At 43.1% G+C, this 12,786-nt stretch overlaps 2 gene segments (V, D, J or C); both read right to left on the bottom strand.

The window, feature by feature from the left end:
• Window positions 1–5,404: 5,404 nt before the first annotated feature.
• On the bottom strand, window positions 5,405–6,277 carry LOC129514858 (immunoglobulin heavy variable 3-23-like). The segment is given in 3 exon segments: window positions 5,405–5,434; window positions 5,818–6,128; window positions 6,232–6,277. Coding segments are annotated over 3 exon segments (387 nt in total).
• Window positions 6,278–11,328: 5,051 nt separating this feature from the next.
• Window positions 11,329–11,846, bottom strand: LOC129514845 (immunoglobulin heavy variable 3-23-like; the record flags this gene model as incomplete). The annotated part of the segment is given in 2 exon segments: window positions 11,329–11,636; window positions 11,739–11,846. Coding segments are annotated over 2 exon segments (354 nt in total), but the record flags the coding sequence as incomplete, so codon positions are not given.
• Between the last annotated feature and the right edge of the window lie 940 nt (window positions 11,847–12,786).

Raw genomic sequence — 12,786 nt, 5'->3', positions numbered from 1 at the left:
ATATCAGATAAATTAAAGTTTATCCCACAGACTGTAGTAAGAGATGATGAGGGACACTATATCATACTTAAAGGATCTATCCAACAGGAGGATCTAACAATCATGAATATTTATACCCCTTATGTGGGAGCCTGCAAGTTTATCAATTAATAACCAAAGTTAAGACATACTTAGATAATAATACACATATACTGGGAAACTTCAACACAGCGCTTTCTGTAATTGACAGATATTCTAAGCACAACATCTCTAAAGAACAAGAGATTTAAATGATACACTCGACCAGATGGATTTCACAGATATTTTCAGAACTTCACATCCAAACGCAACTGAATACACATTCTTCTCGAGTGCACATGGAACTTCTTCCAGAATAGACCACAAAATGGTTCATAAATCAGGTCTTAAGTGATACCAAAAGATTGGGATTGTCCCCTGCATATTTTCAGAACACAATGCTTTGGAACTTCAACTCAAGCACAAGAATAAATTTGGAAGAAACTCAAACATATGAAGATTAAAGAGCATCCTGCTAAAAGATGAAAGGGTCAAAAAGGAAATTAGAGAAGAATTAAAAAGATTCATGGAAACTAATGAGAAGGAAGATACAACATTTCAAAATCTTTGGGATATAGCTTCTAGCTCCCTTGATTTTTCTACTGTTCTGGATTCCTTTTCTTTGATTTATGCTCTAAAACTTATTATTTCTGTCTCCTGTTTGGTTTAGGTTTTATTTGCTGATCTTTCTCCAGTTCTTCTTTTTAAAAAGTACTTATTTATTCATGAGAGACACAGAGAGAGGGGGCCTGATGTGTGACTTGATCCTTGGACTCCAGAATCATACCCAGGGCTGAAGGCAGGTGGTTGACCACTGATCCCCCCAGGAGTCCCTTTCTCCAATTCTTTTAGGTTTAAAGTTAGCTTGTGTATTTGAGATTTTTTTCTAGTTTTTAAAAAAGATTTCTTTTATTTATTCATGAGAGAGAGAGAGAGACAAAGAGAGAGAGAGAGAGAGAGAGAGAGAGAGAGAGAGAGAGGCAGACAGAGAAGCAGGCCCCATTCATGGAGCATGACATGAGACTTGATCCCACGTCTCCAGGATCAGGCCCTGGGCTAAAGGCATCATAAACTGCTGAGCCACCAGAGCTGTCCCAATTTTTGATTTCAAATCTAATTTATCTGATATGAAGACATCTACCCCAGCTCTCTATTTATGTCCATTTGCATGATAAATCTTTATCTACCCCCTCATTTTGAATCTGAATGTGTCTTTGGGTCTAAGATGAGTCTCCTGTAGACCCAAATGAATGGGTATTACTTTTTATCCCACCTGATATCCTATGACTTTTGACTGGATCATTTATACAATTCATGCTCAGAGTAACTATTGAAGGGTATGAATTTACTGCTATTGTATTGCCTTTAAAATCCCCGTTCCAAAAATAAAATAAAATAAAATAAAATCCCCGTTCTAGCAGAATTTTTGTGTGCCTTTGGAATCCCTATCAGCTTACTGAATCCCGCTTCATATTTATTGGAAGGTGGGCTTGGTGGTCACAGAAACTTTTAGTGTCTTTCTGTCCTGAAAGCACTTTATCTCTCCTTCAATTAGGAATTACAGCCTAGCTAGTATCTCCGAGTTTGTGGCTCTTACTTGTTTTAATGCCTTTATCTCATCTTCCTTCCTTTCCATCACCTTCTCTTATATGTCATTTACTGTCTATTCTTCCTCATTTACATTGGCTGTTACAGCATTCAGTTTAGACTGCATCTTACAGCACATTGAATTTCAGCCTGATGAAATTTGATTCCCACACTAAGAAACTCTCATGTATTTTATGCTTTTTTCAAGCACAAATAGTAATTCATAATTATAATTGTGTGCTTCATCTCATATTTTATTTATAACTGTATATATTAGATCTGTGATAGAGAAGACTTTCTCTGGTTCTTGCATATGTTGTGGATTCCTCTTTCTAATCATTTTGTCCAGTGCTTAATGGCTATATGAGTGAGCAGATTGAAAAATATCTACAACAACCCAAGCAAAATACAAAGTATTCTTCCATCTTGTCTCCTATGGGAGGGGCATGCTACCCAGGCTCTCAGGTGTCTGTGCTTGGGTGGAATTGCCCCACCCAACGTCAGGGGGGCGTGGTTCAGTGTCAGGCATTTGCTGTGTGAAGCTTTTGTTCCTTGAAGGATTTCCTTGCCTCCTTAGAGGAATAAAATAAAAATGGCTGTGCTGCAATCTCCAGCCCTGCAGATAAGGCATCGCAGTGTGTGCCAAACTCTACAGACTCCTATGGGGCCTGCCCACTCAGGTCCTCCTGGGTTCATATGGAATGAGGTTCATTTGTGCACAATGTAGGGCCCTGGCAAGGAGAGCTTTCACCTAGTCATTCATGCACCTGCTCCCCACATCCTGGAGGAAGCATAGGGTGGCCTCTTTTCCCTCTGTTGTAGGGCCCTGGCATGGAGAGTACTCATCCAGTCTAGTGTACCACTTCTCTGCCTCTCCCAGAGGAAGGTGGAGGGTTGTTGCATTCCCGACCTCTGCAGGGATCTAACATGGAGAGCTGTCACCCAATCAGGCCTTGGTTCACTGTTTAGTTCAAACAAGCTGAACCTCCTCCCGGGCTTGTTACATAAACTCATTTCCCTGTTCCAATGCGTGGAAGCTCTTGTGGTTCAGACAGCCTGATCTTTCTGTGCCTCCAGAAAGATTCAACCCCACTGTCCCATCTGTGATATTGCCTGCTTCACTCAAGAACAGCTTTCAGGGAGGGACTGCACTCACAGAAGCATATTTCTAAAGATCCAGGTTTTGAGGTCCAGACTGTATGACTTTCCTGTAATGTGCTTACGAAGGCTCTTGTGTCACCATTTGTCTCTCCACATATCCCCTCCATTTCTCTCTGCATATTCCTACTGGGGAAAAGCAGTCACATTTTATTTGTAGAGATCCATCCATTTATTCCTGACATCTGTGGTTGAATTCATAGGTGTTCCAGGTGGTTTGACAGTTATCTAGCTAAATTAATGGGGTGAAATGATGACCCCTACTGTGCTGCCACCTTGCCTGTCTCACTGTTCTGTGTTTCGTCAGAAATGGAATGGAGGTGTGATCCTGTTACCTCTATCCCAGCAGAATTTAAAGACTGTGAGACCCTCCCTCGGGGGACCAGCCCAGGTTCACACGACAGGAGTCCCCCATGTTGATATATGGAGACTCATTCAGGTGCCTGAGATAAACCAGCTCAGACACAGGAAGGTGAATATGGGGTTCAGATGGAAATTGAAGACAAAAGGGCTGATGGCTCTCATGTGAGGGCTCTCTGAAGAGTGGGGGTTACGAATATTCTACCCCAGGCTAGAGAGAGGGGACCATTTTCAACCCCCCCTTCAGTGCATCAGGGAGCAGAAGAGGGCCATCCATTGGAGCCCAGAGCTGCTCACTCTGAGCTCTGCCCCCTACCCGGTGGAAGAGGATGCCCACTAGGGCAGGACTTCTGAGAGTGAGCACGGCAGCCCCTCCCCAGGGGATCAGCACCAGCAGTTCCAGGTCAGCAAGTCTGGTCATCAGAGAGTGTTGTGAGGTGTCAGTTATAGGGGAGTTAGTTCTTAGCTTCCTTTCTACTTTCATTCTTCATTATTTATTCCTATTTTATATTTATATTCCAATAAATCCTTCTTTATTTATCATTATTAATTTGTTCTTAATTTTCCTCCCTAATTTTTATAAATACTTTTAGTTTTTTTAGTTTTATTTTATTTTTAAATTTATTTTGTAGTCCACATACGTTCAAGTGGAAGACTAAAGCGAACCAAGGATCTTCCTTTTTAAAAAATTTATCATAAAAAGGTAAATGAGGGATCCCTGGATGGCACAGCGGTTTGGCGCCTGCCTTTGGCCCAGGGCGCGATCCTGGAGACCCAGGATCGAATCCCACATCGGGCTCCCGGTGCATGGAGCCTGCTTCTCCCTCTGCTTATGTCTCTGCCTCTCTCTCTCTCTCTCTATCTGTGTGACTATCATAAATAAATAAAAATTAAAAAAAATAAAAAGGTAAATGTTAAAATAAATCGATCCCAGCAGATTATACAGGATGAAAATGTCTCAAACCAGGATTTTAGATTTACATATCTGTAAGATATGTATATAAACAGGATTTAAAGCAATGATTGAATAATACTAGCAGAACTTGGAAATTGGATAGAAGAAAATAGATAGATATTTGCTTAATGCAGAGATAAATGAATAAACTCAAATCAGGCCAAGTTAAAATTTCTATAACCAAGACACTATCCCACGTGGATGCCATACAATGGAAGTAGGATGAAGCAGAGCAATGATGTAGTATAGATAGGATGAAATTATAGAAAATACCAACTGAAAACAAGATAAAACAAAGGTAAAGACATCAAAAGTAGATGTAGGGAACTCAGTGACTTATGAAATCATAACAACATTTGTATTAATGGAGTCCCAGTAGATGATAAGAGAGTAAACAGAAGCAGAAGTTATTCAGTGAGCTGACATCAGCACCCGAAGGATCAATGAGTTATTCCCTGCAGGTGGAAGGTCCTCCAATCCAGCTCCTCACCCTGAGGATCCCCGTCGATCCATTAGAATCTTTTGTTATCTGAGTATACGTACGCAGTGCACACACGACCTTCAGAGCCAGCTGGTGACCTTGGGTAGAGGACTGTTTCCACCTGAGACTCTTGGTAAGACCTTGCTTTATTTCCACTATCATTTTAAATTTTCTGCTGCTTCCATGGATCATTCTCATTATCCACGATTCAGACCTTTTTCTACTTAGAATGGATATTTCTTTTTTTGTTCTTCCACTTTTCATACTTGTTTAGTCGAATTATTCCTTACACCATATCTTTGAATCTCCGTGCTAAATTTTTGACATTCATGCATCCCTCATTTCCTGTTCTACAACCATGGGAAATAAAACAAGAACCCAAAGGTTCACCCTCCTGTGTTGCATGGGAGACACTAACTCCACACCAGACCCTCATGGAGAGGGACCCCATTCCCACCACTGACTCACAACACACACCCTGATCCTGTGTCCTTGCCTGCCTCCATCCAAGCATCTATGGCTTGCTGAGAGGCCTGTCCTACTCTCAACTGATGATGGTGAGGGTGATAAAGGTTTAATATTCTCCCGTGTGTGTATGTGTGTCTGTGTGTGTGCATTTGTGTTACCTTCAGAATCCACATTCACACCATGTGCAGGTGGGGGTTCCTCTGCTTTCCCAGGCGGTCAGTAACATTGATCCTGGGAGTATGGTTCAAGATAGTGACCCCTCCAGGGGTTTTTACTTTCTTGCTTTAGACTGTTGATGACTCTGTTCCTTCAAGTCCAGAGGGCAGTTTATGCTGCTTCTACCAACCTGTATAAGGATCTCGGTGGTTCTGTCATACACAGTGCACATAGCTGTGAGGCTTATAAGGATAATTTGATGTACACAGAGATTTCTAATTACTGATATTTTTGGGACAGTTAGCAAATCTAATCAAATTTATCTTTTATACATATAAGGATTTTTTAACAAAAAAGTTACAAAATTAGTGACTAAATTCATAAGCACAGAATTCTGTGCCAAGAGAGGTTTCCTAGAGGAAACTGCTCCATGGAAAGCAAGCTCAGAGCCTGACAGGAAACCTGCCCAGAACCTCCATCTGCACCTGCTCCTGAGCCTTTGACTCAGAAGTGGTGAGGAGTGCGCACCCCCTGCTGGTCGTGATCCCCTTCTACAGGGAGGTTTGTGTCCGGGCTCACACTGAGGTTGACTCACTGTGTTCCTCATGCAGTAATACACGGCCGTGTCCTCGGCTCTCAGGCTGTTCATCTGCAGATACAGCGTGTTCTTGGTGTTGTCTCTGGAGATGGTGAATCTGTCCCTCACAGTATCTGCGTAGTATGTGCTACTTCCATCATAGTTAATATGTCCGACCCACTGCAGCCCCTTCTTTTGAGCCTGGCGGACCCAGCTCATGCCATAGCTACTGAATTTGAATCCAGAGGCCTGACAGGAGAGACCCAGCGACCCCCCAGGATTCACCATGTGTCCTCCAAACTCCACCAGCTGCTCCGCACCCTGGACACCTGCAGACACAAGACATCCTGGTCAGAAAACTGTCCCCCATCATCTGTTTCTCTCACTCACCTCCACTCACATACTCAAGGTCTCTGGTTCTCCATGAATTACCTTTTAAAATACCAACAAGGAAAACCCAGCCAAGCACAGACTCCATGGTGAATTGTCTGTGCTCTGTCCTGATCCCTGAATGGGGTCATCTGGGGATCCTGAGGCTGGAGTTTCTCTCCAAGCTGCAAGGTCAGGGCTGGGCAGGTTTAATCAGCGGAGGGAGGGCCATATTTGCATGTATTCTGAGTATACAGGAAATTTTTGAGGAAGCAACCTCAAGAGGCACTCAGATCTTAGGTAGGATCCTGGAAGAGTTTTGAAGACAGGATATCTGTCAGTAAATTGTTTTTTCTCAATACCTGATTTGCTGTCTGAATACTTAGCATTGATCATCTTCCATATTTCCACATATGGACACGACATAATTTATATACATAAAAAATTAGCACCATTTACAGGTATGTAAGTATTCACTGCAGCACAGAGAGGTTGTGTGAGGATCTAAATGGACACAGCAGTTTGGAGTGAGCCCCAGTGTTTGGGCCTGTGGTCCCCACCATAGCACCTGTATGCTCCCTGAGCCACTTCCAAGACAGAACTGGACATAAGATTTGAAGGTTTCTTGAATTTCCGGAAGCCCCAACTGAGTGATGTGTGTAGACCAGATCGTTCTTTCACAGAAACACGGAGACAAGTAGAAGCCCTGACAGAGACTCAGAGAGCTGATAGCAATGCTGTGGTTTTCAACAAGCTAAGGGCTTTACACCTGATCTCTCTCTGTACATAAGAATAGAAATTCTACATAAAGATAACAGAGTGGAATGATTACTAAAACAATTAATGTCAGAAGATATGACCACAGAAAGGATTCTATTTTTTTAAGGACATTTCTTCATCTATGTTATGAAGGTCATTGTATTTCAATACTCACATTTTTTAAAAGATTTTATTTATTTATTCATGAGGGGGGGCGGGTAGAGACACAGGCAGAGGGCACAGCAGGCTCCATGCCAGGAGCCCGACATGGGACTCGAACATGATCCCGGGTCTCCAGGATCCCACCCTGGGCTGAAGGTGGCACTAAACCACTGAGCCACCTGGGCTGCCCTCAACACTCACATTTATTGCCATAACAATATCAGTTATATTGATCCTGGTGGCTTGACCTTGGCAAGTTTGGTTACTGGCACTATGATGGAGTCTTCAAAAAGTGGGGGACTTTTCTGTGTTTCCACAGATCTTACAAATGTTAACCTTGTCCCTGTCTGGAAGATGTTTGCAGAGCATGGCACAGAAATCCCTGGAGAGGAGACCAGCTCTCAACCGTCATCTTGTTCTGGATCTTGAGCTTCCTGGTTCCTGAGATCTCCTGGTGGTTGTGATTGTCCCCTGGTGACCCCAGTAGAACTTGTTGGCTCCAAACACCCCTGCAGAGACAGAGTAGACATCTCACCCTTTCGTGTTTTTCCAACATGCAATCAGAGTCTCTTCCACATGATCACACAGATCCTCCTGGTGAAGGATATCTCCTACCTATCCCCCTCTTTCATCCCTCCTTCTGCTCCTTGGCTTCAGATCTCCAGCTATATTTATTGTAGTCAGAGGTGAGCTGGAATCTTGAATCAAGTCCCTGACATCTATCAGGTGTCCTCAAGCCTCTGAGGTCTTTCCCTCCAGATGATAAAAAGTCATTGTTTCTACTTAACATAACTATTTTCTAACACTGAGAAGAATTTGGAGGCTTAAAGAAACTGCCAAGATGGGGAAGTGGGGCAAGATGGCAGAGGAGCAGGGGTCCTCAACTCTCCTGGCCCCACCAACTTACCTAAATAACTTTCAAACCATCCTGAACACCTACAAATTTGACCTGAGATTTAAAAAGAGAACAGCTGGAACGCCATAGAGGGAAGGATTTTAGCTTCTAGCAAGGTAGGAAGGCGAAAAGAATGAAATAAAAAAGAATCAAGTGGGGGAGGGGCACTGCAAGGAGCCTCCCTGGCTAAAGCCCAGTGGCAAAAGCTTCTGGGACAGGAAAGCCCAGCCAGGGAGAAGTGGGAACTTTTTTTCTATATTTTTTATTGGAGTTCAATTTGCCAACATACAGTATAACACCCAGTGCTCATCCCGTCAAGTGCCCACTTCAGTGCCCGTCAACCAGTCACCCCAACCACCCGCCCACCTGCCTTTCCATTACCTTTGTTCAATTCCCAGAGTTGTCTCTCATGTTTTGTCTTCCTCTCTGATTTTTCCCACACATTTTTTCTTTTTTTCCCTATAATCCCTTTCACTATTTCTTATATTCCCCATTTGAGTGAAACCATATGATTATAGTCCTTCTCCAATTGACTTGCTTCACTCGGCATAATACCCTCCAGTTCTATCCATGTCAAAGCAAAGAGTAGGTATTCATTGTTTCTGATGTCTCTAATTGTGAATCCTCTGCTATTCCCCAAATTAACTCACTTTGTCAGAAATAAAATAAAAAGGAAAAATGAAATGATAGAAAAATTTGCCACGTAAAAATGAAGAGCATGTCAATCTCATAGTCCAGGAATTTGATGCTTAGAGATTCAATTAAATACTCCAAAGTGGAATTTATTTTTTTGTTAAAGATTTTATTCATTTATTCATGAGTGACTCAGAGATAAAGAAGCAGAGACACAGGCAGAGGGAGAAGCAGGCTCCATGCAGGGAACCCGAAGCGAGACTCAACCCCAGGACTCCGGGATCACACACTGTGTCAAAGGCAGATACGCTGAGCCATCCGAGCATACCTAACGTGGAATTGAAACACTGATTTAAAGAATACTAGGTGGGCTTGGAAAAAAGGAGAGAAGACAATATAAGTTCCAATTCTTCTAATTTTTGCTATTTTTAAATTTTTTTAAAAATTTTTATAATAAATTTATTTTTTATTGGTGTTCAATTTGCCAACAGACAGAATAACACCCAGGGCTCATCCCCTCAAGTGCCCCCCTCAGTGCCCGTCACCCATTCACCCCCACCCCCCGCCCTCCTCCCCTTCCACCACTCCTAGTTCGTTTCCCAGATTTAGGAGTCTATATGTTCTGTCTCCCTTTCTGATATTTCCCACACATTTCTTCTCCCTTCCCTTATATTCCCTTTCACTATTATTTATATTCCCCAAATGAATGAGAACATATAATGCTATCTTTAAATTTAAAGATAGGCTAGGTATTTTTTTAAGATTTTATTTTTTATTCATGAAAGGTAGAGAGAGAAAGAGAGAGAAGCAGAGACACAGGCAGAGAGAGAAGCAGGCTGCACGCAGGAAGCCAGAAGCGGGACTCAATCCTAGGACTCTAGGACCACACCCCGGGCCAAAGGCAGGTGCTAAACCACTGAGTCACACAGGGATCACCAGAAGTTCCAATTCTTCTAGATGAATGAAGTAAAATCAAGTCAGACAACATTAAAAATGCTATAACCAATATTTAATCCCCAGTGAAGGTTATAAAAATGCGGTTGATGAAGCAGAAGAGACAGCCAGTTTAGACAAGATAAATTACTGAAAATAATGACTGAAAAGAAGAGGAAACAAAGGTAAAGACAACAAAGGGAGACATAGGGAACTCAATTAATTCTGATGTCATAGTAATATTCATATGATAGGAGCCTCATTAGATGAAGAGGCAGGAAAATAAAAGTGATTTGATTAAATAATAGCTGAAAAGTTCCCTAGTCTCAGGAAGAAGAAAGACGTCAACTCCAAGAAGCACAGGAACTCCCAATGATCCCATCATGAGGCTGCACCTCCTTACTCAAGTCTTCCCCTAAGGCCTCTCCTCCTTCTCCCATCACATGGGCATTAGGTTCCAACCTGGGGATGGTTGGAGCACAGTGAGCTGACGTCAGCACCCGAAGGATCCATGAGTTATTCCCTGGAGGTGGAAGGTCCTCCAATCCAGCTCCTCACCCCGAAGAGCTTCATGGATCCAGTAGAAGCTTCCGGTCTCTCTGTGCACATAGCACACATGTGACCTTCAGAACCAGCTGGTGACCTTGGGGGAGAGGACAGCTTCCAACTGAGACACTGGGTTATCCTTGATCCATTTGTATAATCACTTTATATTGTGTGAGGCTTTGAAGAAACATTCATCTCACTTTCCCCTAATTCGGACATTTCCATACTTAGAACAACCACTTCTCTCTAATGTTCGACCAGTCTTCATACATGTTTAGTGGAATGATTCCTTACACCATATTTTGAATGTACCTGCTAGAACCTTGACATCCATTCCTCCCTATTGTCTTGCTCCACAAACATGGGTCATGGAACCAGAACCCATAGGTTCTCCCTCCTTTGATGCAGGAGGGACACTGACTCCACACAAGCTCCTCCTGGAGCAGGACCCCGTCTCCACCACTGACCTACAACACACTCCCTGAGTCAGTGCCCTTCCTTGTTCCATCGAAGCATTTATGACTTGCTATGAGGCCTGCCCTGATCTCAACAGACAGGGTAAATGTGATGATGATTTATACTCTTGTGTGTGTGTGCATGTGTGTGTCTCTGTGTGTGCATGTGTGTGTGTTCATGTGCGTGTGATCTCCGGATTCCACATCCTAACAATGACCTTGGGGAGTTTCCACTGCTTTTCCACGTTATCACTAGCATGAATCCTGGTAGGTTGGTTCATTACAGTGATGCCTCCAGAAATTCTGTCTTGCTTTCTACTCCTGATCGCTCTATAGTTTCTTGTCCATTTGGTTCATGCTGCTTCTACCAACCTTGCACGCTGAGCAGGGGGTTCTCTAATGAACAGTGTAGAAAGGTGGAACTCCTTAAGGAGAAGATGAGATGCACTGAGATATGTGTCATTAAATGATGTGTAGGGGCAGTAGAGAAAAAGTGTGAGCAAATTTGTCTTTAGTGCATGTAAACAATAGTTTATATAAAAACAAATGTTATAAATTAGAAAGTTTATAAGAAGGCACTTAATCATGTGTCTAGAGAGACTCCCTAGAGAACCTGCTCCATGAGGAGGAAGCCCCAGAAACCTGCCTAGAACCTCCCTCTGCACCTGCTCCTGGCCTTCAAGACAGAAGTGGTGAGGAGTGTGCACCCCCTGGTGGTCCCGATCCCCTTCTACAGGGAGGTTTGTGTCTGGGCTCACACTGAGGTCCCCTCACTGTGTGCCTCGCACAGTAATACACGGCCGTGTCCTCGGCTCTCAGGCTGTTCATCTGCAGATACACCATGTTCTTGGCGTTGTCTCTGGAGATGGTGAATCGGCCCTTCACAGCGTCTGCGTAGTATGTGCTACTTCCACTATTGCTAATAGCTGCGACCCACTGCAGCCCCTTCCCTGGAGCCTGACGGACCCAGTCCATGTAGTAGCTACTGAAGGTGAATCCAGAGGCCACACAGGAGAGTCTCAGGGACCCCCCAGGCTTCACCAGGTCTCCCCCAGACTCCACCAGCTGCACCTCACCCTGGACACCTGCAGATACAAGACATCTGGTCAGGAAACTGTCCCACATCCCCTGTTTCTCTCACTCACCTGCACTCACATACTCAAGGTCCCTTGTTCTCCTTGAATTACCTTTTACAATAGCGACAAGAAAAACCCAGCTGAGCACAGATGCCATGGCGAGTTGTCTGTGCTCTGTCCTGATCCTTGAATGGGGCCACCTGGGGATCCTGGGGCTGGGGTTGCACTCCCAGCTGCAGGGTCTGGGCTGGGCTGGTTTAATCAGTGGAGGGAGGGCCCTATTTGCATGTCCTCTGACTATATCTTCAGCGCTTGACTACAATTTGATTCTAACGAGTTAATAGCAAGATTGCATTACCTTTGCAGATCACATTGTGCAGATGTCACTGTGAAAATATGAATTTCTCATCTTTGAGTGGTGTTATCTTTGCATTTCTATTTTTTTTAAAAAAAGCCATTCATCAAAATAGGTCATTTTTAGTATGATATCTTATCTACTATTGAAATTTAATCCTAAACATTTATTTTTTGATGCTAGTTTAAGTGATATTTTTGTCAATAGATAGGTATTTTATATCCTAAATTTTCCCTGAAATCATTATTTAATTCCTAGTTTACTGAGTTTGTAGAAATTGCCCCTGTAACATATCATGTCATAGGGAAACAAATAATTTTTCTTCCTCTCTCCTGATTAATATTTTTTAATTGCCTAGTTTCCCTGCATAGATCTTCACCTTGTTGTGGCAGAAAGGTTTCTCTTGTATTCTTCCAGTTTCTTTGTCTTGTCTAATAACTCAGTACAGTTAAGACATAAGATAGTTCTAAGGGGAGATGCATTTCATTTTCCACGTGCATGAGCTATGTAAAATACAACACCCCGACAATGACCACTGTAGGCAGCCCTTCCACCTGTTGGACAATACAACATTTGGTTTGTGGATATTTAAAGCCAGGATTTGGTTTTGGTTACGCGAATGACTAGGAACTGAAAAGGGTTGTTTGCACAGACTTCTGGGCCCTATGTTTCCTCTTCTGGTTCTGAGGATGGCTCTCCCCTTCTGCTATATGGAATGAGTTGTTCTCACTGGAGATTTATTTCCTGTCATCAGGGGGAATCACATTTCTGAGTGGACTTAACTTCCTGAAACAGCTTCACTAC

This window comes from Nyctereutes procyonoides, unplaced genomic scaffold (genome assembly GCF_905146905.1).
Source record: "Nyctereutes procyonoides isolate TBG_1078 unplaced genomic scaffold, NYPRO_anot_genome, whole genome shotgun sequence".
In the NCBI taxonomy this organism is placed as follows: domain Eukaryota; kingdom Metazoa; phylum Chordata; class Mammalia; order Carnivora; family Canidae; genus Nyctereutes; species Nyctereutes procyonoides.
The sequence above is the reverse complement of the archived record's forward strand: the minus strand, read 5'-3'. Positions and strand labels throughout refer to the sequence as shown.